Source organism: Amblyomma americanum, chromosome 7 (genome assembly GCF_052857255.1).
Source record: "Amblyomma americanum isolate KBUSLIRL-KWMA chromosome 7, ASM5285725v1, whole genome shotgun sequence".
NCBI lineage: Eukaryota > Metazoa > Arthropoda > Arachnida > Ixodida > Ixodidae > Amblyomma > Amblyomma americanum.
In genome coordinates this window covers 27536047-27563351 of record NC_135503.1, presented here as the reverse complement: position 1 = coordinate 27563351, position 27305 = coordinate 27536047, and the positions used below count along the sequence as shown (strand labels likewise).

Below are 27305 nucleotides of genomic sequence, written 5' to 3'. Positions count from 1 at the left end.
CCAACAAGTCCCCTAGCTGCTTCTCTATGACGAATAAACGACTGCCAACCAAATTTTTTTATAAAGAATACATGAAAATGCAATAAACTTATATTCCATGCATTATTTAGCTGCTCCAAGCCACTGCTTTAGCGGGGATTAATCTCGTACAGAACCCTAAGTTTGAAGAAAGGCGGGCCACTGACCGGTGAAGGCTCGCGAAAAATTCGTAGAAGCGAATGCGTGCTCAAAAATTAATTCGTTTTCGAGGAAATTTTAATACATTGACTCCTATGGGGATTTCGCGGGGAATGAAAAATACTTCGTTGTGGCGAAAATTTTCTTGAAACGGCATTCGTTGTGCCGGGATTCAACTGTAGTACATCAGAATACAGCTCAGTAGTGCTAACTAGCAGCCTGGTTAACTAATATTGAACAGAGACCTTTTAACTATTGCAGTTAGTCTGCTTAATTATTAAGAGGCCTGTATCCCACCGTAAGCAATATCCATATCAGTGATTAGTATTTCGAAAACGTGGTTACCGTCGGCGCTGTGGCCCAACAAATGTTGGCTACATCGTGCCAAATTACATGCGCTTTCGAGAAGCTTGCAGGAAAAGCAACCTCTCCAGTGCACGTAACTCGTAGAAATAGCCAAAATTTGTCGGACCACATCGCCGAGGGTAACCACATTTTCAAAATTCTAAAAACTGATTTGGATATTACTTACCGTAGGCTACACGCATCTCAGTAATTAATGGGGCTAACAGCAATAGTTAGACAGTTAACTATTCAGTATTAGTTGACCAGCTCGCTAGAGAGCACATCTTAGCTGTGTTCTGACGTACTACACCGCTAACAATGTTATGCGGTTAAAAGGCTCGCCTAACTTAAAAAGCCTATTTTTTTTAAAAAATGTGTGAAGTTTTGGGTGAAACATCCTGTATAGGGCTCCATGACTTGCCAAGTTTAGTCGTGGCGGTAGTCAAGTCATGATGACCGCTCCGAAGCTTCGATGAGTTAAGAGCGTATGCAGCCCTCCACCGAAGATGCTACGCGGCAGAGAAGACAAAGCGGGCAGTCCACCGATGGAACTCAGGGCAGAGAACGCGTGCCTATCCAAGACACTTCGTTAACGTCGCCGTTAACATTATCCGCTGCATTATTACAATGACGGCTGTTTGCCCTTTTGGAATGGCGATTCTTAGAACCAGCGAGAAAGTGTTAGGCAACGCTGAAGGGCTGCACACCAAGCTGCGGTCGTCAACGCTGCGAATCGGTCAACTTCATCAAAGTCGCCAGGAGTCTGCTTCAGCCTACTGATGGTTTTGACGAAATTGCCACAGCGCAACCATTTTTTTTTACAGCCCAGCTGTTCGGCGCCCGTTCGCTGGCGTCGGCGTTACTTGTGAAAGGATGGCGAGGTGAGGCGGGAGGAGCATTCTGAAGGAGAACGAGGGGTATAGATGTCAGAACAAGCGAAAATAGGTTCGCGGAACGCAACAGGCCAGTCCTCGCACGCCCCAACCAGTAGATCACGTGATTATTCGACGCATTGATGTGGTATTACGACGTACGCCAAAGCTGACCGATTTGGTGAAAGAAGAAGAGGTCTGAGTAGGCGAAAAGAGATTCGTGGGTGTAACGGCCGCCAGATTGGCGCACCATATGCAACTGCTGCGTTCGTCAAAGAGTTTAATGAGAAAGCATAATCATAGGGCAATTTTTTTCTGTTGGCAACAGGTACGTTTATTTCCTAAAAGGAGCGAAAATAAGGACCACAACACACCCGACCCTACACCGTAGCCTGCAGCATTGCAAAAGCGGGTCCTTCCAGAAGCAGTGAACCCGCTAGCAAGCGCGCGACAAAACACCGACACCTGTACACAGAAGGACGAAGACACGTCGACGGCGGGACGCTGCATTTCATGCACGCGCACTAAGTCGCGCGCAGGTGCAGATGGCGCGTTCACCACCAGCCAGCGCCTCCGGCACCGTGCTTTCCGTATCCTCCGGCACCACGGTAGACGCCGACTCCGCCACCCAGTCCCCCAAGTCCACCGCCATATCCGCCCAGCCCGTAGCCGCCGAGGCCTCCAACACCGTAGGCGCCTCTGTATCCACCAGCACCACCTCCGTACACGCCGCCACCATAGCCGTAACCCGCTCCTCCGTACCCGCCGCGAGTCCCGACGGGTCCGTACTTGGCCGCAAGCACGGAGGCGGGCGGCTGGGACGACCGGAAGGCCACGTCGGCGGGGCTCTCGCTGGCGGTGCCGGGCTCGTTGGTGTCCACGATGGCGCGGAAGCCGCCCGCGTCGGCGGCGTACTTGACCTTCCTCTGTCCGCCTTCAGCCGTGCTGATCGTGTAGGACCCCTGCACCCTGCCGCTGCCGTCGGCCACCTCCTGGCGAGAGCTGGAACCACCGAGACCTTGAGCGACGTAGCCGAAGTTGAACGGCTTGGGCCGCACGTCTTCGTAAGACGCCCTGTAGCCCTGCGGAAAACGGGGAAGGCACGGGTTATCGCGGTGACCGGCTTCATCGTTACTCGTTACATCGAGGCTGTTTGGTAATGAGGCAGTGGTCGCTTTGAAGAAAGTATTTCGTCATTAGACATCACATCAACATCATGTCATGAATGTCGTGTGTTAAAAAGGCCACACGAGATCGTCGTACAGGTAGATCTTAGAGTGGATCCCTTCATGTCGCGTATGTGCGTGTCTCAAGGCTGTCGCTAAGAGAAACGATCCATGCCCCAATCATCGTTGGCGTTATGGCTACCCCCGGCTAACGGTGCAACTTTCCCCATTGTATTCAGCTTTCGCCACTTACTCCACCGTAGTATCCGCCGCCTCCGCCTCCGTAGTAGCCTCCTCCGAGTCCACCACCGTACACTCCGCCGTAGCCTCCCCTGTAGCCGCCACCATGGTGTACGCCAAGGCCACCTCCGAGTCCTCCCCCGTAGACGCCGCCTCCCAGTCCAGCGCCCAATCCGCCGAAACCACCGCCAACAAAGCCACCGCCAAGGTTGCCGGCATTAGCCAGGACGGCGAGGCAGAGAGCGGAGAACGTTACCTGCGAGTGAGATGACTCATCAGCGGTCTTGTAAGGAGAACGTGCTCACCACAAGGAGTGAGGAAAGTACTTATCTAATTCTTCAGTACGACAGAAGTGTTAGTCAAGTAGCAGCCGATATGAAGTGCTAATATTGGCTGTAATTCGTATTTGTATTGGCTATAATAAACACTGGTTTCATTCCCGCTCTGCTTTATAACACACAGAACTGTAGATCGTATGAAAACGTTTCAAGCGTCACCAGGAAATGTGCCATGTAGGACAATCGGACAGGCTAGATATTTCAGTCCACTCGTGATTAAGATGTCACGAACATTCCTGTACTATTAATTTACACTGTGTTGGCGCGCAGAGAACTACTCCATTCTTCTGCAAACTAAAACAGCGGCTCCAACACTTTTTTTCTTCAAAAAGGCAAGCTTCCGTTCGGGGCTAAATTATACCTTCTTGGAGTGCCTAACCATAAAGGTAACTTTAAGTAGTTACATAGGCCGCCTGTGTTGCAGTGAATATTTCCCTTGCGCTTCTGACAACAGCCACTGAGGATGATTGGCGCATTCGATATTTGCAAAACACGCCGGACTTGGGGTTAATCTCGTAGGCCGTACTAATGTCCTCTGGAAGCTGACCGCATCAAACACTGGCCAACTGTTTCTTCTAAGACTGATCATCAGCGTTAGTTCGTGCTCATTGAAAGCACGACAGGCATTGAGAGAAGCGCTGTTTAAGAGACTGCTGCGGATGATCGAAGCTACATTTTGGAGGGCCTGCTTCAACATGCAGGCCGATCGTATTGAAACGGCCTACCTCACGTAATTGTTAATCAGTGACACACTATTTACACTCTCTAGCAGCGAGTGTTGCCAGGCTTGAAACTCTCTCCAGGCACGACGAATTCCTTAAGCTCTCAGCAGCTGCATATTATTATCGTTAACTCTTCCGTATCTTCCTTTCTCTCAGGAAACACTAGTTTCATTCCTGTTTTTAATCGACAATTTGATCGCATCAGCTTCGCTTCCTCCTATTGGTTCTGTAGCTCCACGCAATCCACTGAAGCCCTGGGCTCTATAGGAATCCGTCGTGCGCTCTGAGCGCGCCCTTGCTTTAACTGTGCCGAGCATCGCGGCACTTCTACACTCGCAAAGGCAGTCCCGGCTCTCGAAAGCTTTCGATAGTCCTGGTCAAGGCTCCGAAGAGCGGGCTGCCTTGCGAGTCTCAGCTGGGACGAAGGCGCCATGCACTCACCTTCCACATGTTTGCTGGTTACTGCTGCAGCGCTGCTGCTGCGGTGCTGAGATCGGATGTGTCCTGGCCGCCAGTCGACGGCCCTTTTATACGGTCCGCACGGATGCGACCGGCCGCTGGCCGGAATGCATGCCAAAGAGGGGACGATGCAGATGCAGTGATCACTTTTTTTTTCCTCTTGTGATTGCCTCTCATTTTGCGGCGTGCCTTGCTCCGCTGTCGCCTCGCTGTCGCTTCCACGTAATGGGACCAGTCGGCAAGGGCGAGTTCTGTCAAGACTGACGCCTCGCCCGCACGCTGTCCTGGAATCGCTCATCGAACGCGTCTCAGTGGGCATCGGTACTTTCAACACTGCTTTCGACCGGAATAATCGCATGAAGACGTGAACGTACCACGTGCTCCTTTGTCGCGGTGGCGGCGCCGGAAAGCTTGTTCTTCATCTGGGACCTTGTCTGTAGGTTGCGCGTCTACTCAAGACCCTAACTGGTCGAAGCCTATGCTACATGAAGGAGGTTACATTCGTTTTTAAGGCAGAATTACAACGTTTTCATTGCGATATACTCGGTTCGTCTCCAGCCGGCGAGTACATCACATGGATTGCCATTTACGCCATAAAATTCACCATGGGGTGCACGTTTCCTCTCATGCAAGAATCAGGGCATATTGTGGAATGTGTAAGTGGTGCTTTAAGCCGGCATCTGCAAGACATTTGCATGGAGATCGAACAGTCTGCCAGCAGCTTATTTACTTGAGGGTCGTAACGCCATGGGTGTGGCGGGGTGTGGAAGTTAGCTCTTCATTCCTGCTAATCTGGAAGCATTAATTAATCCATGTCCTGCACAGACACTGGAAATTTCGCTTTAATGATTAACTTTCGCATTGATGCCTACGTTATCCACGTGCGCTCACATTCCCCACCCTATACCCAGAGCAAATACACACCGACTAGTATCAGCATATCCCACTAACCCACGTGTCGCTAAAATTTGCGTTAGCACAAGGGTAAACATTAGGCTACTATTTTACTCTATTAGAAGGTACCCATCGCTGTCAGGATTGAACTGCAAACTGCTATTGCTGCTCTGCCACCGAGGTCATTTCTCTCCCTTAACTTGCGCACATGTATGCTGGGCTCAAGACGCCCCTATTACTCGGCGTAAGCGCACGTGCCCACGACTTCACCTTCGTTTGTATCGAAGCATCTTTCGCGACGCTATAGTGCATATGGCCGGAATGTTTTTAAGGCAGCGATGTATTTAACAGGGTGTGTTGCTGGGCAAGTTGGTATGACATTCTGAACCCTGTAGCGCTGGCAGACGACGGACGAAGAAGGACGAGACACACAGTACGCTAACAACTTTAATATCAAAGGAGGTCGACCGACACGTTTTAATACAGTTACCCAAGATTAGCCAGTGATTGTAGAGCGCATGCTCAATTCAAAGCAAAAAGAAAAAAACACTGAAAAAACTGAAAACTGTATTGAACAGCTATATCTTGACCTCTATATTTCAGCAGATATTTATCCGACCGTCCGCCCAGCCCGCGAGTTCCTTGCGTTGGTGGTATTAGAGCTCCGTGGCGTGAAAAGAAGCTCTGTCGTTATCACGGCGTCATGCTAGCGGGAGCGATGGGTTTATCTCCTCGGTCCCTTGGCTAAATTGGTGCTTTATTTTAACCGTTGCTTGCGGTCTTTTGCTCTTAGTGGGCGAGACTACATAGCTCGAAGTGATCTTTAAGAAAAATATAAGTAGGCAGGGTGTAAGAGGCGGCGAGTTAAGTGCTAATTGTTCTGTATTGAATGACATAAGAAAGCGGCTGTGGGAATCGCAGAGTCCTGTTCCATTTAAAAAAGCGCTGCGACGTCTCAGCGTGTTGAACGCCTTCAATATTGCTACGTGGCAGAAAATGAGAGATATAGATGAGACAACCGGGGCACGGGCACACAGGGCAGAGGACGCGCTCCAAGATAACTTTGTCCACGTCGTCGAGACTCACATTGGAGATATTTAGCAGAGTGCAGACGTACTATAGCATAGCCTTATCACAGATAAGGCTATGCTATGCACGTTATCGTGCACAGATAAGGCTATGCACGTTATCGTGCACCTGCTACTGCGCACGCGCAGCAGGCATACAGTAGTCTGGTATACGTTAACGCTAGTATGTCTCCGTTGTGCTAAATATCTGTATTATCCATTGCACGGCACCCTGGCCGCAAAACCATCGTGTCGGTACGAATTAGGGTGTTACAGGGTACTGCGAGTGGTAGGACTTCAAGCGCCATTCATGCACGATATATCACTTCAAGTAGTATCGAGGAAGGCCTGGGCGATCTGATCGGTCACAGCGGTGTCTTGGCGCAGCACACGTGTACGGAACTGCATAGCGGGAGTTTTTCGGAGTCGGATGCGGCGAGACGACTTCCAAAGCAGCACGAGGGATCCAGGTGAGAACGAGGCCATGTGGTGGCGGTGGTCCCAGTATTCCCGCTGCGAGGCTAATAGGCGAGAGCGTGCTGGCTGGCGGGCGTGGTCGGCATGGGCAATGGCGTCGCGGGCGCACTTGGAAAGCCGGGCATCAGAGGTATAGAAGCAGCGTGGCCAGAGGTGAGGAGGCTCGCAGTCACAAAAAACGGTAGAGATGTGAGCAACTGGCAGTGTCATGGCGGTAAGCGTTGTAATTGAATGTAACATATGGGAGAGCTACGTCCCGGTCCCAATCGTTCGGTGAAACGTGCACTGCGAGAATATCGGTGAGAGTGTGGTTGAGGAGCTCGATGAAGCTGTTTGTTTGGGAGTGATAGGTGTTGGTCGCGTGATGCTTAGTTGAGCCAGAACGGAGGATGTCGGCGAGAACGGTTAAAGAGAGCTGCAGCCGCGGTCGCGAGTTGGTGGGGAGCACCATGACGTAAGATGAGGTGCTCGCATGAATGCGTAGCTGGTAGCTCAGTAACTGGCAACTGCAACCCACCTAGTTCCGGAAGTTGACTCAGGGGCCTGCCCGGTGAAGGTTGCTGCGGTATAAAGTGTAACCCTTGAGAACTAACGTCATGAAAGGGTCAGATGGCATGTTCTTGAGGCAGTGGATAATGGAGCGTATTTCAGCATTCCCGCACTGTTCTTCGCCAATGTAAGCTATGGCAGAGAGCAGCAACTGGACGGCTTCGCCCTTAGTGCCACTATTGTAGCACAGACCAACGGGGTAACGGGAGAAGCAGTCTGCGTCTTTGCGTAACTTACCAGACTTGTGCTCCACCTGGTAATCGTACTCCTGTTGGCATTTTATTGATTTATTTTATTTAGTATACTTCGAGGGCCATACCGCATTATAGAGGGGAGTGGTTATACAAAGTAATACCACAAAATATAGAAACATGAGCGTGATTTTACAGAAGGTTGCTAGCTTTACAAAGTTAGCTGATGGAATTTTGAAATAAACGGCGATCATTAATTAGTGCCAGCGATGTGGAAAGGTGCTTGCACTCGTCGGATGTCGAGGGTAAAAACGAGTAAAAGTAGTTTATCGTTCTGCAGAATGGTATTCCAACCTTGTGGGCGTGATCCATCCGTGGTGACACGTACTGTGGGGGTGGAATAAATTCTTCGCGCAGGTAAGAATGGCGAAAAAGTTTATGAAAAAGGCGGAGACGAGATGTTCTATGACGACACGCAAGGAATGGCACACCAAGACTAGCTTTCATGCTGATTATGCTTGCAGTTATGTTGTAGTTAGAGTGAACTAAGCAGCAGTACTTTTGACCATTTCAAGTGAGTGCGTTATGCACTGATGAAGAGGATCCCATAGTGATGCTCGAGCGAGTTGGTATGACATACCAACTCGCCCGAATAGTCACTCTAGCTGATCAAGTTCATTTCTAGCTCATCGGGCCCGTCCGTATGTGTTTCCGCCAGTCCGGCTGTCACCGTGTCGCACATAGCAACAGCTGTCTGCAGAGCAAGGCTAGAGCACGTGCGGTCTTCTTTATATTCGTCCTCGTTAGCAAGCGGTTAAAGTTTTGTCACAGCCTACTCGCGTTTAGGTAAAATGAGCGTTCTGTACAGTAAGAGCTTCAGAGATGAAGGTGCGTTACCAAAATTGCGGAGAAGATATCCAAGTGTTTTGCTGTCGTTGTTAACGGCATGTGTGACGTGAGCAGTCTTGGTAACGTCATTAGTAATGTCAACGCCGAGGTTTTTACAAGAATTTACAGACTAGAGTCATGTCTTGAAGGTGATACGAGGGCAAGTTATTAGTCACTCGACGCACACGCATGAATTTACACTTTTTTATTGCACTTGCTAACATTACGGTTCATTCGCCAACATTTACACGACATTTAGATGGAATCGTGGTCAGATTGAACCGTGAGAATGTCGCTATCGCATTAGTGACATGGCCAATGGCCGCCAGTCCCTAGGTTTCTAGTCACTCGACGCACACGCATGAATTTGCACTTTTTTATTGCACTTGTTAACATTACGGTTCGTTCGCCAACATTTACACTACATTTAGATGGAATCGTGATCAGATTGAAGCGTGAGAATGTCGCTATCGCATTAGTGACATGGCCAATGGCCGCCAGTCCGTAGGGACTTTTAGAGAAGGAAGCCAACAAAGCACGGGGTGATCGATGAGAAACGTAAAAAGTGGATTGTAAAATTAAGGCGAAGTTTCCCAACGGCTCACACCAGGGCTATAAGCACTCCCGTTCTGAGATTGAGTTACTGCGCTCTGACACAGAGAGGAGGCGGGTGGCGTAGGCGATCGCACTTTCGTAGCAGCATTGAAGCCCGGAAAGGACAGCGCCTATTCCATGACCACTGGCGTCAGTACAGACTTAGAGATCAGCGCGTCGAGATCTTCAGGCTTCGAGATCAGCGCGGTGAAGGCTTAGGTGAGGTCCCCGAAAGAAATTCGTGTCCTTCTTTAGGAGGTCGCTGAGGGGGCGGAAGATGCTGTCAAGTTCTTCAACGAATCGAAAAAGAACGAGCACAGCCGCAGACAGCTCCCGAAGTTTTGCAACAACGCGCGACCGGAAGGTCTTTGAGGGCACGGATCTTATTCTTTTACTGAAGTTGCCTAAGCTGAAGCCTGACAGTGTCTGTTCCGAGGGTACTAGAAGAGGCTACCACAATACATATCCAAGCCCAGACCATGTTCTCGGCTGTCGTCAAACCAACGCCGTGCCGCACCAGATGCTTTCGCAGTAGCGGACGCTCCGAATAACTCGTGCCCGAACTAACCGCGATCATCGACGACGCTACTGCAAGAGATAATGACGGTGAGCCCCAGTGTCAACACAGGTCACTGAATAGTGTCACCTAGCCGCAGCTTGAAATACTAAAGAGAAGACTTCGTCTAGAATGACATATTTCCTTTTTTTTTTCAGCCTGCCCAACTCGAACCCCATTACGCGATTATGAGAGTTAAGTCCGAAATCGCAGCTGCAAAAAACGAATTGACAACTCCACGGGTGCCAACAGTAGCTTACTAAGCCATTTAGTTGCGCTCTTCCTAAAGATTTCAGACCATGAAAATATCATCTTCAACCAATTCTTGATGAAGAGAGATGTCCAGTCTGGAAATGCGGCGCGGTATAGTGTAAAGAGTGCGAGGACATTCTTAGAGGGCTATTGAAAGACTACTAAGCCGGCTACTTACCCTCCTGAGAGTCACGAAGGATCATGTAGAATATTGTACAGAGCAAAATATTGCTTTTATTAATGTTTATACTGACATTGTGGAAAGCATCTTTGACAGCCGAACTTCCACAGCGAGTGTCGGATGCATTTCCCACGAATGGAACAGGTGCAGCTTGTGAAACATTAGCAAACAGTATGCATCGATGCAGAAAATCATGAGGTGAAACAACAGTATCAGCTACGAAGAGTGCTTACCAAAACTTCAGACGTTGAGCCGGCCAGGAGGTCCTTTGAAAACCACCGTTGGACAGCCTGTGCCCAAGAGCGAACGTACAAATGTGAGAAAGGGACAACCCAAGGTGTGCATGGTGCACGGACTTACCAAAAATTCAAAGAGCCCTGTCTGCTGAAAGGCCGCTTCATTGCATCGTCAAACAGCCAGCGCAAATGCAAAGCAGCACCACTGACGCAAAAAAGAGTAAGGTACAGCCGAGAAAACTGCTGCGGCATATGCGGCGAACCCGCCGCGGTGGCTCAGTGGTTAGGGCGCTCGACTACTGATCCGGAGTTCCCGGGTTCGAACCCGACCGCGGCGGCTGCGTTTTTATGGAGGAAAAACGCTAAGGCGCCCGTGTGCTGTGCGATGTCAGTGCACGTTAAAGAGCCCCAGGTGGTCGAAATTATTCCGGAGCCCTCGACTACGGCACCCCTTTCTTCCTTTCTTCTTTCACTCCCTCCCTTATCCCTTCCCTTACGGCGCGGTGCAGGTGTTCAACGATATATGAGACAGATACTGCAAAATTTCCTTTCCACCAAAAACCAATTATTATTATCATATGCGGCGGCTGTTCACTCGCTCAATGCCTCGACACTGCTTGACGGTACTGTCCACCACGGTTCAGACTTTCCAGACAAGCAAATAAGAACCATCGTCCACAGTTCCTTTGAGCACGTGGCCCATCTTGTCTGGCTCAGTCATGGCGGCGTCCGCTTTGTGTCAAGGCACTGAAACGTATTGAATATAAGTGATGTAACTCTCCACCAAAGACTGCACGCGCAAAGCAAGCTGCTTCTTTGCGGCGTGCTTCCAATCTTCGGGTCATCGAAGCAGGACATACTTCCCGCTTCGAGTTGCTGGTCATTTCGGCCCCGCCCTGCTACCCGCTAGTCGTCCTAGTTAGTTCATTTGGTAGACCCACTGCCCCGGAAAGGCGGTGGTCTCAGGTTCTAAGATCGGACCAGGACGAATATTTCCTCATCTGCGAAGCTTCTGTGAAAGCTCTGCAGCTTTCTTTTGTAGCCGTACATTGCTGCGCTTGGGTGGATGCTATAGTATGTAATTGTTCTCTTATTTCTCTTTGCAAGCGCCCCAACTCGTTAGCTCGCCCGCGTGTGTTTCGTGCCGCGGTCCTTGCCGTGTTGGTAAGATAAACCAACACTCGCAGCTGTTGAAGAAGGTTGCTCGTTCGTAAAAGCTGAGACAGGCGTTGACATCGGTACTTTCAGTTCCAGAAAATACCAGTCCAGTCGGTGCTGTCAGTTCCAGATGCAGTCCTGGGCCGAGCCGTGACTACGAATAGAATGGCAGTATATTGTGCTCCGTGACTCTCCAGGTTGAGCCATGGTGGCGGTCACGATATGATGACCGCTCCGAAGCTTCGTGGCGTGAAGAGCGCACACCCAGAGCCTCCACCAGAGAAGTTACGCGGCAGATAAGGCACAGAGCACAGTCCACCGATGACAACCAGGGTAGAGAGCACGCGCCAAGCGAAGACAGTTTACGGCACTGTTCACATTATCCGTTGCACGAGAGTATTAAGCAATGCCAAGGGGTGCAGTCCAACGGCACTGCTGTCGTCAACGTTGCGAATCGCCCACCTTCGTCAAAGTCGTCGGGAGTCTGTTCCAGCCGACCGACTGATGTTCTTGACGAAAGTGCCAAACTCTAAACGTTTGTTTTACAGCGCAGCTGTTAAGCGACCGTTAAGGCCGACCGACATGGAGCGAACTTGCGCGACGAACTTCGTGCGGCCAGCACCAGCAGGACGGAACGCTGGTGTGCCTTCGTCGTACTGCACCACATGCGGCGAAAAACAAGCAGCCGCCGCCTTGATTTCAGTGTTGCTAGAAACAGCGTGATTCTATTCTCAGCAAATTGCATAAAAGAAAAACACCTTTGCATTTGCTGTCGAGCCGCAATTTATTCAATGGCGGAAAAAAGGACGAATTACTGCTTAAGTTTAAAGATAATTTCACAATTTTTGCTCTTTTTCATCAGAACATAGACTGGAAGACGCGGACAGCATCCGGGCTGCCCACACTGCAGCGGTAATTCTGATCGGGTCTATAGCCGCGGCGTATTGTTTGTGCGACGTGCGGAAGCGTTCTTGTGCTCTATAAAAATATTGATTGTGTCTGGATCATTTTTTCATTGTACGCGATTCGCGCAGCTTTTGTCTTTTGGAAATAGTAGCGCCCACACAAGACATGACATGTAAGGGACAAACACAGGTGCCATGTCGCCATGTTCATCCTGGGGTGCGAGCCAAATCGAATGCGGTTGGCGAAGTCAGACGCGGTCGCGCCCTGATTGGTCCCCGCTGACAACCCGCATTGGCTGTTTCCGGCGAACGGCTGACGGCAAATTCTCGCAAGAAATTCGCTTCATGTTGGTCTGCCTTTACCCGGCTTTGGCGGAACTATAGCGATGGCGTTACTTCTAAGAGGATCAGGAGAAAAGGTGACAGGAGCTTCAGGGAGAGTGAAACACTCCGAAGTCGAAGGAGAGGGCGGTCAGAAAACGCGAAAAGTGGTCCATGGAGCGCAACGGTTATGTAATGACCGAGCGCACTCACCTCGTAGATCGCGTGATTAGTCAATATTAAGGCATCTAAGCGGTTGTATGGCGTGCGCCCAAGATGGCTGATTTAGAGAAAGATAATTATCCCTGAGTACGTAAAAAGAGGTTTGTTAGGTGGAATGAACATCAGGATATCGCAGCATATGCAGCTGCTGCGCCCGTCAAACGAATAAAGGGGAACACAGAATCCTGGACAGACTTTTTCTGTTGACAACACGTAGGTTTATTTTCAGAAGGGAACGAAAAGGAGTACCACACCACATCCGACCCTACACCAAAGGCTGCACCATTGCGAAAGCGGGTCCTTCCAGAAGCAGTGAACCCCCTCGCAAACGCACGACAAAACACCGACACCTGTACAGAAATGGACGAAGACACACTGACGACGGGACGTAGTCTTTCATGCATGCGCACTAAGTCGCGCACAGGTGCGGATGGCTCGTTCACCACCAGCCAGCGCCTCCGGCACCGTGCTTTCCGTATCCTCCGGCACCACGGTAGACGCCGACTCCGCCGCCCAATCCTCCAAGTCCACCGCCGTATCCACCCAGCCCGTAGCCGCCGAGACCTCCAACGCCATAGGCGCCTCCGTATCCACCAGCACCAGCTCGGTACACGCCGCCGCCGTAGCCGTAGCCGGCGCCTCCATACCCGCCGCGAGTCCCGACGGGTCCGTACTTGGCCGCAAGCACGGAGGCGGGAGGCTGGGACGACCGGAAAGCCACGTCGGCGGGGCTCTCGCTGGCGGTGCCGGGCTCGTTGGTATCGACGCTGGCGCGGAAGCCACCCGCATCGGCGGCGTACTTGACCCTCCTCTGTCCTCCCTCAGGAGTGCTGAGGGTGTAGACTCCCTGGACCCTGCCGCTGCCGTCGGCGACCTCCTGGCGAGAGCTTGAACCGTCAGGGCCTTGGGCGACGTAGCCGAAGTTGTATGGCTTGGGCCTCACGTCTTCGTAAGCCGCCCTGTAGCCCTGCGGAAAACGTGGAAGGAAATAGTTACTGCAAGTTGGCACTTTTCGGTGGCTATTCGCCTTAACCGTTTACGCCCCACACCCAAACCTTAATCTCCAACGAGCTAAGCGTTTCTAATGAAGCATTATCAGCATTGTATGATAGACCAACACTCTAACACACTTTTTCGGAGGACTTTTCTCATCATTCAATTTGAACCTCTCTTCGCGAGACAACGAGACCAGGCCAAAATGATCTGCAAGCTGACAGCTTCAGCTGTGCAGGGCACGTTCTATGCTGTAAATCATGTCAGCTTCATTGTCATGTGCCGTAACTGGAAACTTCGACTTTCATCTGCTGTACATCGAGGCTATTCGTCAATGAGGCAGTGGTCGCTTTGAAGAAGTCATGAATGTCGTGTGTTAAAAAGGCCACGTGAGAACGTCACAGAGGTGGATCTTAGAGTGGATGCCATCATGTCGTGTATGCGTGTGTCTCAAGGCTGTCGCTAAGAGAAATTATCTATGCCACAATCAGCGTTGGCGTTTTGCCTACCCACGGCTAACGGTGCAACTTTCCCCATTGTCTTCAGCTTTCGCCACTTACTCCACCGTAGTATCCGCCGCCTCCGCCTCCGTAGTAGCCACCTCCGAGTCCACCACCGTACACTCCGCCGTAGCCTCCCCTGTAGCCGCCACCGTGGTGTACGCCAAGGCCACCTCCGAGTCCTCCCCCGTAGACGCCGCCTCCCAATCCAGCGCCCAATCCGCCGAAACCACCGCCAACGAAGCCACCGCCAAGGTTGCCGGCATTAGCCAGGACGGCGAGGCAGAGAGCGGAGAACGTTACCTGCGGGTGAGATGACTCAGCGGTGGTCTCTCAAGGAGAACGTGCGCAGTACAAGGAGTGGGGAAAGTACTCAATTCAAGCCACTTTGACAGAAGCAATAAAAAATAAGTGGCACATATAAACTGCGAATGCCAGCTGTACTTGTTATCTGTATTAACCGTAATCAGTGGTGAAACAGTAATTTCCCGGTCCTTCATAGTACGGACTGCATCGTATGATCACGTTTCAAGAGTCACCAGGAAATGTGCCATGTAAGATAATCTGACAGACTTAGATACTGAAGTTCACTTCTGATTAAGATCTTCGAAACATTCGTGTTTCGTTAATTTAAATCTGTTCGACAAAAAGAATTTCTCCATTCTTTTGCAAACTGGGATAACTACTCCCACTTTTTTTTTTTACGGAAGCAATGTTCTGCTCGACGCTGAATTATATCTTCCTGGATTGTCTAACCATGGAGTTAAAATTAGGGAGTTCATCTAGGCCACATTTCTTGCAGTTGCTTATTCCCTTGCGCCCTGACGCCAGTCCCTGAGGATCGTTGGACCCTTCGAAACTTGGAAAGTACATGGCGATTGCAGTTATCATAGGGTGTACTGGTGTCCCCCTGAAGTTCATCACATCAAACGTTGTCCAGCTGTTTCTTTTCATCCTGACTATCTGCACTGCTTTCTGTATGACGCAAGCATGACGCATACTGAGAGGGGCGCTACGGTTAAAAAACTTGCGGGAAATCAAAGCTGCTTTTTAGAGGGCCTGCATCAACATTCTGACCGGTCGGGTTAAAACAGCATACCCCACACAATCTGTTCACCAGTGACCGTCTAGAAGCTGATGCTACCGGGCACAAAGCTGCCCGAAAGCGGGACCCTTTCCTTAGGCTGGCAGTAGCCAGTGCTACAGCTGTATAACATTATCGTTAACACTGCCGACTACCTTCTTTTCGTTCAGATAAATTGAAAGTGACGAACACTTGTTTTATTTCTGTTATTATTCGACATTTCCATCGCTTCAACTCTACGTGCTTAAGTTGCTTCCTTAACTCCATGCAATCCGTTGAAGACATAGGCTCTATAGGAATCAGTGGTGCGCGCTGCGCGCAGCCGCGCGCTAACTACACATAGCTTGGGGGCGCTTGTACATTCGCAAAGGCAGTCCCGGCTCTCGAAAGCTCTCGATAGTCCTGGGTAAAACGAGGCTCCGAAGAGCGGGCTGCCTTGCGAGTCTCAGTTGGGACGAAGATGCCGTGCACTCACCTTCCACATGTTTGCTGCTTGCTATTGCTGCGGTGCAGGGATCGGATGTGTCCAGACCGCCACTCGACGGCCCTTTTATACGGTCTCCGCCGATGCGACCGGCCGCTGGCCGGAATGCATGCCAAAGCGGGGACGATCCAGATGCAGTGATCACTTTTTTGTTCCTCTTGTGATTGTCTCTCATTTCCGGCGTGTCTTGCTCCGCTGTCGCCTCGCTGTCTCTTCCGCGTAATGGGACCAGTCGGCAAGGGCGAGTCCTGTCAAGACTGACGCCCCGCCCGCACGCTGTCCTGGAATCGCTCACCGAACGCACTTCACTGGTCATCGGTACTTTCAACGCCGCTTTCGAGCGGCAAGGATGGCACGAAGACGGACCACGTGGTCCCTTGTTGTGGTAGTGGCATTAGAAAGCGGTTTGCACCTGGGACTTCGTCCAGAGTTGTGCGGTACCGTGAAGACCCTCAGTTGGTGAAGCCTATGCGCTGTGTCACTGTGATGACATCGGATGTCAACGCGGGATTGCAATGTTTCCATTGAGTTACCCTCCGGTACATCTCCAGCCGGACACGGATGGCCACTTACGGCCTGCAGGAATTCTTCATGCGTTGCACATTTCCTCTCGTGCAAGAATGGCTGGAGAAAATGGCGTACTGCGCATATTGCTGTGAGCTGCGAACGTCAGGGCTCGTGGTCTTTTTTCGAAAATCTGACAGCGTGCGCCTCTAGTATAGTTCCGTGGAGGCCATAGCGCCATAGGAACAGTGGGGTATTGAAGTTCGCACTTAACTCTCCATTTAGAGGCATCACTTTATTCATTTCCTGTAAAGATGATCGGGGTGAAGTTAACTCGCGTATCCGTTAACAGCCTGTTTTGATGGTTAAGTTTAGCAACAGCGCATTTCTGGCGCCGTAAAGGTCTCAGCCTCAGCTTGCAGATCTCGACTGCAATTTCTGCGCCTAGTATAAATATGCTGCGGCAATTCCATTGAGCCGGACACGGTGAGGCTTGAGGAAATTTTGAGTAGTGTACTTACACCGCGACAGTGAATTTATAATTGGTACCAGAAAGTTATGCTGACGCCTTGAAATTCGACCTTGTGCATCAGCTCTGAACGTTCTTAACTCAGTGTACGTGTGGGTGCACTTTTTCGATAACGTATATATCTTCGCGGAAAAACTGTGCATAAGTAGGCTTTGTAGGCTTGGGGAAAATATTTGCTTTGACGGCATATTTTTATCAATTTATTCAAACCCGTAGATTTTTGTTGATTCTTGAATATGCTGTCTGTTCAATCTTGGGGGCTAAATATAGAAGCTGTCTCCTTTCGGCACACAGTCAGCCTCTATTTTACAAATTTCCTAACCACTTATCTCTCTTCCTTTCTTTCTAAATGCAAACTACCAAGCTTTTTCGCAGTTTGCCTTAATCAGGCGATACAGCCAATCACACCAGAACCACCGTTTGAATTCAAGGCGATGGATGTCAGTACCTTCAGAAGAAAACTTCGCTCAAGGGCACTGTGCCGCTTCACATTACAATCGCGTTTTGAGCTCAGGAGACACGCGTTCGAACCGCTCGTCAAACTGGCAAATTTAAAAATAAAATATCCGCTAAATTTGTAATTTGTTCTTAAGCCCAAAATTATTCGCACCCTACTTCTTTCCAATCTCCCCTGGATAAGGCCGAAGCTTGTAAAATTGGCACATATTTACTAAAGAATTCACAGCGCAACACGCGGGACAAGAAAAGAACAGACGGAACAACGCGCTTCTGGATCTGCTGTGCTGTTTAGGTGAACTTCTGAGGTTCTTACGAGCTTACATTGCCAACACTAATAAACCGCTAAGCTGCTCGGTTGCAGTGGCAGGAGTTAGCGGACACACATTGCTGGAATGAGGCTTGCACTGGCGAGTGTTGTATACGTGAGTTCGCAATTCCGAGTGTGTGCTCCCTTTCTTTAGGTAACCGCAAAGCACAGCGGGTGAATTGTGGAAGTTGGCGCCTGGCATAATCAAAGGTTATAATAAACAGCTTTATTACAAAGGTTACAAAGGTTTATTACAAAGGTTTAATACAAAGGTTACAATAAACAGCTTTATTACAAAGGTTACAAAGGTTTATCACAAAGGTTTATTTCAAAGGCTACAATAAATAGCTTTATTACAAAGGTTACAAAGGTTTATCACAAAGGTTTATTACAAAGGCTACAATAAACAGCTTTATTACAAAGGTTACAAAGGTTTATCACAAAGGTTACAATAAACAGCGGGCGACGTTCAGCGCTTGGCTCATGACGACAAGCAGGGCGGAAGCTGTGCGCGTGACCTGTCTTCGGTGTGTCCGGATCACGTGGACGCCGATGCGAATGCGGAGGACCGGCGAGTCGCCCTGCGTGGCCGTCGCTGTCGCGCGGTCGTGTCGTCGTCGTCGGCGGCTCGCCCCCCTTGGATCGCCTGGAAACGCGACAGCCTCGGCAGGGAGCCGAAGGCTGCAGGCACGTGCACCGCGATTTCGCTTGTTCTTCTGTCGGTGACCAGCGCATGTGGAAAGGGACTGGGACGTGCCTATTTACATTTGGAGAGGAGGAGACTGTCGCACGGGTCCCCATGGGACCGGGCATCTTTGCGGAGTGAGCTGCATGCGTTCACATGCACGCGCTCATGAATAAACACGATGACGTCACAGACAGCTCGATGTCATCACTATATTCTTGGGGGGGGGGGGGGGGGGGAGCATTTGCGCAGCTGCCAGAACCTGTTTCGCACTGTTATCGCAGTGTGAACGATGTCTTATAATAGTGTCTTGCTAGCGCACAGGCACAATTACGCACGCAGACGGACGGACGGACGGACGGACAGACAGACAGACGGACGGACGGACGGACGGAAGGAGGGAGGGAGGGACCGACAGACATGGAGGAAGACCTGGAACATATGTTGCTCACAAGTTTCTACAATCGGGTCCAGAGTACACTTCTGCAGTTCTGCACAGTGTTGAAGCTTCACTTGAACGGGAAGGAAGCCTTTCCCGTAACAGGGTCTGCATGAAAGTTCATGTTTGAAGCAAGGGCAGTGAGCCATCGCTAGAACAACTGCGCTCGGCGCGGATATTGCTACTTCATTTGTAAGTTTGCATGCTCCATACTGCAGCTCTTCTAGTTTCTTCTCAGAGACAAACATTCGTTAATGAATTTGTTATGTACAGCGGTAATAGTTCTTTTCAAGCTTGGCTTCTTGCGCCTTTGACGCACGGTTTTAACGCGATAGCGTTAAAAACAGCCCGTGTCGGATAGAATCCGCCATCTTTGACCGCGTGAGCGAAAAACCCACGAAAAATCCCCAGGGAAAGATCCCCAGTTTTTTTTTTTAATCAACCACTGCCTCCACCATCTGAATATAATCGCTACAGATTGCGGCTCTGATTTGAGCAGGTACTTGAAATCTTAAAACTGATGTGAGCGCCACTGTCCCATTCACATCTTGTTTCCGCCCTTTTCTTGTTCACTTTTCTTTTTTTTTTGCAGTGTGTCGGAACTTCTATTTCAAGATTTTAACGAAAGTATCTTCATAAAAACAACTAATATACTTTTGCATGCCAAATAACCGGGAAGAGGTTGACCAGTGGTATCACGGGTGGCGCACACACGTTTCCTTTCTGTATTTATTTCAGATAATTTCACAGAAAAGTTCTCGGGAGACAGAAAAAGGCACGGAGTGTACCTGGCAAGGATATGCCACCTTGGTAGCACAGGCAGCGGTGCGATAATTTTTATGTCGCATACCGACACAATACAGCATATTTATACATTTCTACACATTTCTTTGATACATACCTGACCTACATGTGGAAGGAGAAGACATAAAGTAGGTGAACTACACCAGTAATAAACCTACTACTCGAACATCACAATAACTTTGACAGTAAACAATCATAGTTACAAGAAACAAGTTTAAATACTACACAGTGCACAAGACTGACTCCAAAAGTTGGCTCAAACAGTAGTGTACAGGCATCATGCTCAGAGAAAATATTGCTTTGGCGCGCTTCTCAGATTGCATTGGGATTGTGTTACGCAGTAAACTCGATATTCCAGGACACTCGTTCAATAGTTCTGATATTGGTGACATTATTTTCTTCTCTATGTCATCATTTATCCGTGATCACACAAAACTATTAATGTTGTCGTAGCTCGTATGAAGCTTGATTATCCCGATATTTTTCTCGAAACTGCGTTCTGCTTACTCTCTATTGACTTATGGCTTCCAGGGATAGCTTTTGTTTAAACAACTGTTTTACCGGTAAATGATGGAAGCCAACTGTCATCCAAATCAAGGAAAGCATATAGACTGTTTCTATTTTTTTTATTTGTGGCGTTGATCAATGGGAGATTAATTGTGTAGCTATTTATGGGTGAAATATAATTTATTATAAAGTAGAAGAAAACAAACAGGCGTGGGAACAGTGTTTTCAGTGAATGGTACGTTTCCAATCGCTCGTAATGCACACTTTTGTGATGAGAGTAGAGAATTTAGGTTTGTCTCATATGTCGCTGGCTACACCAGAGAGGAGTACTTGAAACGTGAATGTACAAGTGCATGGAGGAATCTTAGGTCATTTAACATGCCAATAGCTCCAGAAATGTTAGCTCTGAACACGTAGACATACGGCGAACCAGAAAGATGTTGATGAAACGTGACATCTTCGAATCGGATAGTAGTTAATTGTGGCAGATATGTTCACTAAAATTCCAGAGGTAAGCTCGCAGGTTTGTGGTTCCTTTGTGGTATGGGTTTGCTTGGGTGGATGCTGACGAGTAATTACTTCCTTAATAAAAATATAGTACACCCTGGGGGATTCCCCTACCTTTCGTTCACGTTTCTATTCATACAACAAATTGTACAGGCGGATAAGGAAAAGCCGTTCATCGACGGCCTGGAAAGTCCCTGGCCCAAATCAATTGCAGTTTATTTGCCTTTAACCAGATGTTTATATTTTATAGCCATATATTCACTTCGCAAATGTTTCGTGTGCGTTGAGACCTGAGAAGAACCCGTTTGCGTCATCTGCATACAAAACTATGTTTTTGCGTTACTAAATTATTGAAAATATCATTTATGTAAGGCAAAAGTTGTAACGGCCCAAGAATATACCCATGGGTACTGCATATTTAGCAAGTTACATCTTACGTTTGACTCCTTAATTGCTGCGATGGGGTCTGGAGTTTAGCAAGCTTTTTATCAGAAACAGTGCAACACTTCCAGTAATATAAAAGCGAAGTGAAATGCCTTCCTAAAGGCTAGAAAAACATTAGTGTGAACAGTTTGTTTTCCATAATCTTCAAGGGAAGCAGTGGATACGCAGTTCCACCTTCTCAGATTGATGGCTAGAGGGTCTTGGATTGGTGTGCGGTGGTCTCGAATATTGGTGAGCAGTAGCACTTGGAACTCAAGGGCACTGCACTGGCAAGCAAGCGACTTCTTGATTGGAGACCTTATAGAAAGACACATACGTCGTGCGCTCTGAAAGCATCGGTAGCTTTTTGCGTCGCTTTAAAACCTGATAATTCTTTTACCCGCTGATATGCTTCGCGAATGTCCCGTGCATTCGCGACAAGCCTGTACTTGTTTATTTTAAAGAGTGCGCATATTGGTTTGCGCATCTCTTTGACAACATATGCACGACGTTTTACAGAACTAGGACGAGAAGGATCCGATGTATTTGCAGCGTAGATCCCACGGAGGTATACAGCCGTCTTTCCGACTTTGAATCCCAAGCAGTTGTGGCGCACGATTTGGAGATGGATGCTGTTACATCTCTTAGTAATTTCAAGTTGCTGTGTGGCTACATACGGGCATTCGTCACCGCCAGGGCCAGATTATATCTCATACGTTGCTGTGTGAATCTTCAGCCGAACAACCGGAGGTGAGCTACTCAGCTATGGCGATCAGTAAAACATATGAAGGCGTTGTTCCCAGACAATGAAAGTCTAATCAGCTGATCTTACTGCTGAATCGTGGGAAGCTTGCAATCGGCTTGAAATCTTATTGCGCGATCCCGCTGGCGAAATTCATGGAGAATATTATGGGATAAATGGTATTTCGCGCAAAGAGCGGTATTGTTTATGTGCTCACGCTACGGTAACCTTTCGGCAAGAAGAAGAAGAAGCCTATGGTTGAAGAGCTGCAGCTGTTGCATTGAATTTCATTCTCACTCATGAGAAAACCTGGTATAGGACAGATCCTGAGCAGCTATCGGAAAAATCCGACAGAATATTGTGTGCCTATCGAATGGCGTACTACAATAGGCAATCAGGAGCACATTTTCATGCTCCGCGAACGGAAAAGCCTGCTTCAGTGGGCGATGGAGATTTAAATTCTGAATTGCTATAATAATAATAATAATAATAATAATAATAATAATAATAATAATAATAATAATAATAATAATAATAATAATAATAATAATAATAATAATAATAATAATAATAATAATAATAATAATAATAATAATAATAATAATAGGTTTTGGGGGAAAGGGAATGGCGCAGTATCTGTGTCATTTATCGTTGGACACCTGAACCGCGCCGTAAGGGAAGGGATAAAGGAGGGATTGAAAGAAGAAAGGAAGAAAGAGGTGCCGTAGTGGAATTCTTCGAGCTCTTCTTTTTTCACCAAAATGCTGTCTGTTATTTTACTATATTCTTCTGTCGTTTTTATTGATACATTTTTTCGAAATTCACGCTTGGTGCTAAAATTTTGTCGTAATCTCCTATGGAAATTTCCTTGTTTATGCCACTACACCTTGGCCAATCCCCCCATGTGGGTATGTGCCATGCCTTAAGAGGACGAAGAAAAAGAAGGAGGAGGAGGAGGAGAAGAAGAAGAAGAAGAAGAAGAAAAAGAAAAAGAAAAAGAAAAAGAAAAAGGGAAAGAAAAAGAGAAAGAAAAAGAAAAAGAAAAAGAGAAAGAAAGAAAAAGGGAAAGAAAGAAAAAGAAAGAAAAAGAAAAAGAGAAAAGAAAAAGAAAAAGAAAAGAAAGAAAAAGAAAGAAAAAGAAAAAGAAAAAGAAAAAGAAGAAGAAGAAGAAGAGCAGCTCCGGAATAATTTCGACCCCCTGGGGATCTTTAACGTGCACTGACATCGCACAGCGCACGGGCGCCTTAGCGTTTTGCGGTCTGCTCTGTATACGCTAACAAGTTAGTGCATTTTCCGGCGGCACTCGGAATAGACCCCTGTGACCCCCGAGTGCGGAACAGATTATATTCTACAGACAACTGCCACTGTTTCATAGGGATGATCCACATTCTCAAGTGTTCTGGTCTCAGAACGGCTGAACACCAGCTTGCACGATGAAGAGCGCCTGGTATCCTACGCTTCGCACTGGCCGTTCTTATTGCAATGGCCAGCATACAGCGATCAAAGGCCGTGCAGGTGAACTTATCGGTGCGCAGATGTGGTCGGAGATAACTCTCTATGCAGTAGAACGTACATGCGCAGGGCGTCAGCTGCAAGAGGTGTGTGGTTGGCTCGTGAGCGCGCGAAAGTAGTTCAAGAAGCCTCACCTTGCCCTTGTATATTCTATTGCACAATGCAGCAAACCGTTCCCGGTTGTTGATGATGATGATGATGATGATGATGGCCTCTGGTTGAATGGCACGTACCCACGGTGGGGGATTGGCCAGGGTACATTGTTGATACAAATGCACACATGGGTAAGGAGTGGAATAACTGGATAATTTTGTGAAGAAGGCGCAAATTTGGAGAAAAAAGGTGAAAGGAAAAGGAAATGTAAAAGCCATGAATTCACTTTTTAGCATAAGAATCGACCTGATGCAATTATATACCCGTGAATTAAATCGCACACAGATTTCAAGGCATACCCCTTGGCTCTTGCACCAAAGGAGAGTAGTATCGGAATAAATAGAGGGAGCCCCAGTCGAGCGAGGGGAATCTCCAAGTATGTTCTACGGAGTGAAGTGAGCCGCTGGCAAAAGAGGAAAAAGTGATCTATAGACTCTATTTCGCCACAAGACTCACAAAGGTTGGTCAGCGATACTTCGGTTACAGTCACAGCTCTATAGTATGAGCTAGTGGTACGTCAGAGTCAAGAAATTTTCCACAGCCACTTGTAAATTTCCTGTATGGTGAACTTGCCATTATAGGAGGAAATTGTCGCTTTATGATTAGCACTGTCTGATTTCATTAGCCCGTTACACTTAGTGGTACGGGCAGGGACACTTTATTTTTCGTTCTTTTTATCGTCCCACAATATTTTTTTTCTGATTTCCTTCCTGTTTCCACGCTTTGACTACTTCACGCGGAGACAGAAGTTTTCATGGCGGAAAGGGAGTGGTCAAATGAAGAGATAAAACTTGTGGCGTTCTAGTGAACTCTGCGTTATAAGAGGTGCCATGCTACGCTTTTAGCTGGATTGCACGAAAGGATGGCTATAATATCTTTTAATAATAATGTCTATAATATATTTTTGTTCATATTTCATTCGGCTTACACCCACTGCAGGGCAAAGGCCTCTCCCGTGTCTCTCCAATTGATCCTGTCCTTTGCCAGCTGCGGTCATTGTATCCCCGCCAACTTCTTGATCTCATCAGCGCACCTAACTTTCTGCCGCCCCCTGCTACGCTTGCCTTCTGCAAAACCGCTCAAATGTATACGCACGTCCTGCGGTATAAACGCGCATGTCAGTGCTTAACTTTCCTTTGGTATCGCAGCCGCAACGGCGCATTTAACTTGCGCCCCATCGAGACCGACGTTCTCATTTTTGTGCTCTCAGTGCCGCAGGAGTCTCGACCGCCTCACAGGCAGGCCGGTGGGCAAGGGTGTGCGATGACCCGTTTCTTCCCTGTCCGTGAGAACGGTCAGCGTCCGGGGAGGATACAGCGCGGCAAGCTGCTCCGCTGGCGTCGGGCGTGAGCTTCGATACGCAGGCGGGAGTAATCGCGCCGTTTACATTTCCCCAGGCGCGCTCGTGACATTCGAAGCGAAATAAGCGCTGATATAATAACCGCAACGCCGATGCTTTGGCCTGCAAGGAAAAGTGCGGGAAAGGAAGACGTCAGATGCCGCGCTAGGCATCTTAAACATTCGAAATTCGTTCGTCATTGCCTGAAAGGTGTGTATTGGTGTTTTGACCGCTTCATATCATCAAGCTGCTGTTCTTTTTTTTTTGTTATGTGCGAAGAGAAATATCCTTTTGTGGTTTTCCCCTTGTGTAAATAAAACGTATCGAATGTAAACTCAAAAGAGTTCGCCCTTTCTGATTCAGATCGGTTTTATTTTTAACAGTGCTAGTTCATAGAGCATGTTGAATTAAGGCTTTCAATCACCAACAAGATTAAGATGTTTCCCAAAGCTAGGATTCTTACTTTTTCATTTCATTTATTTCATTTATTTTCTCCTTAAGGGCCCGAGGGCATTACATAAGGGGGGGGGGGGGGGGCGAATTAACATGATGTACAAAATCTTGAACGTGGAAAAATGTGAAGAGCAAAATACAAAATACAATGAAGGCAAGCAAAAACAAAAGCAAAGAAAAAATACAGTAAAAAATGCAGACATACATCTAAGTCAAATAACAGCAAACAAGCAAGCGCAAAAGAAAATTACACCAAGGCGCAGAAATGGAACCAAACCAGTGATTTGATTGCACTTAGTGTGCAGTATACAGTTTTCGAGTTTATTGTAGTCTTGGAGACTGTTCTGTAACCTATACTTGTCTCAACAAACTGACCTATTGCATTAAATTTGCGCAGCAATTTGTCTTAAGTCGTTTTGTTACAGAATACCTTATTTTTATTTGGCGTTCCCTTGATGGGGGACTGCTATCACATTTTGTACTTGGAGCCTAAACTAGCCGCTGGCTATTGACTGGGTCATACAGCGTTATGCGCATATTTTATGTATGTTATAATGAGAAAAGGAAACTTTAATACCTCCAACAATAACCTCCAAGCAGCAAACCTCCAATCTGTAAGAGGTGAAGATATGGTTGTAAGGCTGACATTATATCGGGGTTTGACTTGTCTACTGCTTACAATAAAGAAGACATACCGAAAAAGTGTGCAGCAGTGGTGTTATCATACATTAGACCACAGCACAGACGTCAAGATGCCAAAGAAACAAAGATCTCTCCATAGTGCCTCTCATCACGCCTCGAATAGGAATCTGCCAGTCCACTGCCGAAACTGTGACCCAAAAAAGCCATGCCACCTAATGTTCGAAAAAGTCACTGTGTTAAAATGCACCGGAACAAGCTGACACGTGAAATAGCGGAAGCCACCGAGATTTTGAGGCGCCAGGGTGAATGTGTTAGCACACCCTTGTGTTTCACTGTCGGAAAAAAAAAGCCTTTCTTTCTGGATCTCTTTGACTTAAAACACGGTTTTACAGAGGAGTTGCATGCTTTGCTTTTTTCCGCCAATCTCCGTTTTTAGCGCATTTATTTTTTTTTTCTCGCTTTTAGCCTCATACTTTTTGTTGAATTTCATTTATTGATATTTTATCTTTCGGTTTTACTGCGCATAATCTTCTACCTTTAGCCGTGTTATTTGTTGGCTTCCCTTTCGTTGCTCATGCGCATTTTTTACCCCGTTTTTATCCATTTAGTTATTCAACGCACTTCATCTTATGTTTTTAGCTGCGTTAATTTTTGGCTTCACCTTTGTTGTTAAATTTTCGTTTGCATGCCCAATCACCATTGTGTTTTCATTGCGTGTTTATTTTCACTACGCTTAATCTTTGTTTTGTGTGTATGTTTTGGTTCAATGTTATCAGATAAATTCTTGAAAATTTCCTTGGTCAAACCGCACCACTATTTCACGTGTTGGAGGTTTAAAAAAATAACTTGGTAAAAAAATGACTTGGTAAAAATTTTTTTGTCTCATCTTGTTGTGGTTTTATTCTGACCTGTTGTATCGTTTGGTATTTAGGCTTTGTTGTTTTACCACTACTCGCCATATCATTTCTGTTGTCACGAATGCATAAAATTTTCGCCGCTTGTTGGTGCCTGTGTTTTGGGTATATATGCAGTTTTTCGGTGGTTCAGGAATAAAGTTGAAGTTCAGCGCCTGTGACGTCGTCTTTTGTGTGCCTGTCTTCTTTCAGTGTTTTTAAGCGCTGTCAACAACAAAAGGTCGAGGCATAGGGCACCAGTTCACCCGAGAGGTTGGACGACCCGTCGTGCACACTTCTCCGGCTTGGCTGCTTGTTTACAGGTGAAGACTGTCGCCGTGAATTAGCCGCAGTGTGTCGTTCCGCATAGCACCCCCGTTTAGGGCAGTATCAGTCCAGACGCATATTTATTTCGTAAGCGGGACGTCGTTTCAAGGTTCAGGCATCTGTGAAACCGTTGGCATTATATAAGGATTAACTTTTAAGTTCCGAGATAGTAGCGCCCTGCGCGCTTCGCAATGATCAATGCGTGGTCC

General features: G+C 47.8%; 2 protein-coding genes across 2 annotated transcripts; both read right to left on the bottom strand.

The window, feature by feature from the left end:
- Positions 1–1766: 1766 nt before the first annotated feature.
- On the bottom strand, positions 1767–4310 carry LOC144097630 (uncharacterized). Its single transcript, XM_077630285.1, has 3 exons — positions 4302–4310; positions 2814–3056; positions 1767–2476 (listed from the first exon to the last, which is right to left on the bottom strand). Exons 1-3 carry the CDS (start codon positions 4308–4310, stop codon positions 1949–1951), a joined length of 780 nt encoding a protein of 259 aa, XP_077486411.1. The 3' UTR covers positions 1767–1948.
- Positions 4311–13034: 8724 nt separating this feature from the next.
- LOC144097629 (uncharacterized) lies at positions 13035–15871 on the bottom strand. Its single transcript, XM_077630284.1, has 3 exons — positions 15863–15871; positions 14364–14606; positions 13035–13777 (listed from the first exon to the last, which is right to left on the bottom strand). Exons 1-3 carry the CDS (start codon positions 15869–15871, stop codon positions 13250–13252), a joined length of 780 nt encoding a protein of 259 aa, XP_077486410.1. The 3' UTR covers positions 13035–13249.
- Positions 15872–27305: the final 11434 nt, after the last annotated feature.

What these genes read in the sequence shown, in the direction of transcription:
- LOC144097630 (XM_077630285.1), bottom strand. An exon ending in GCGGCGGATACTACGGTGGA is followed by an intron (nt 2,477 to 2,813) that starts GTAAGTGGCGAA and finishes CGTTTTCCGCAG; the next exon opens with GGCTACAGGGCGTCTTACGA.
- LOC144097629 (XM_077630284.1), bottom strand. An exon ending in GCGGCGGATACTACGGTGGA is followed by an intron (nt 13,778 to 14,363) that starts GTAAGTGGCGAA and finishes CGTTTTCCGCAG; the next exon opens with GGCTACAGGGCGGCTTACGA.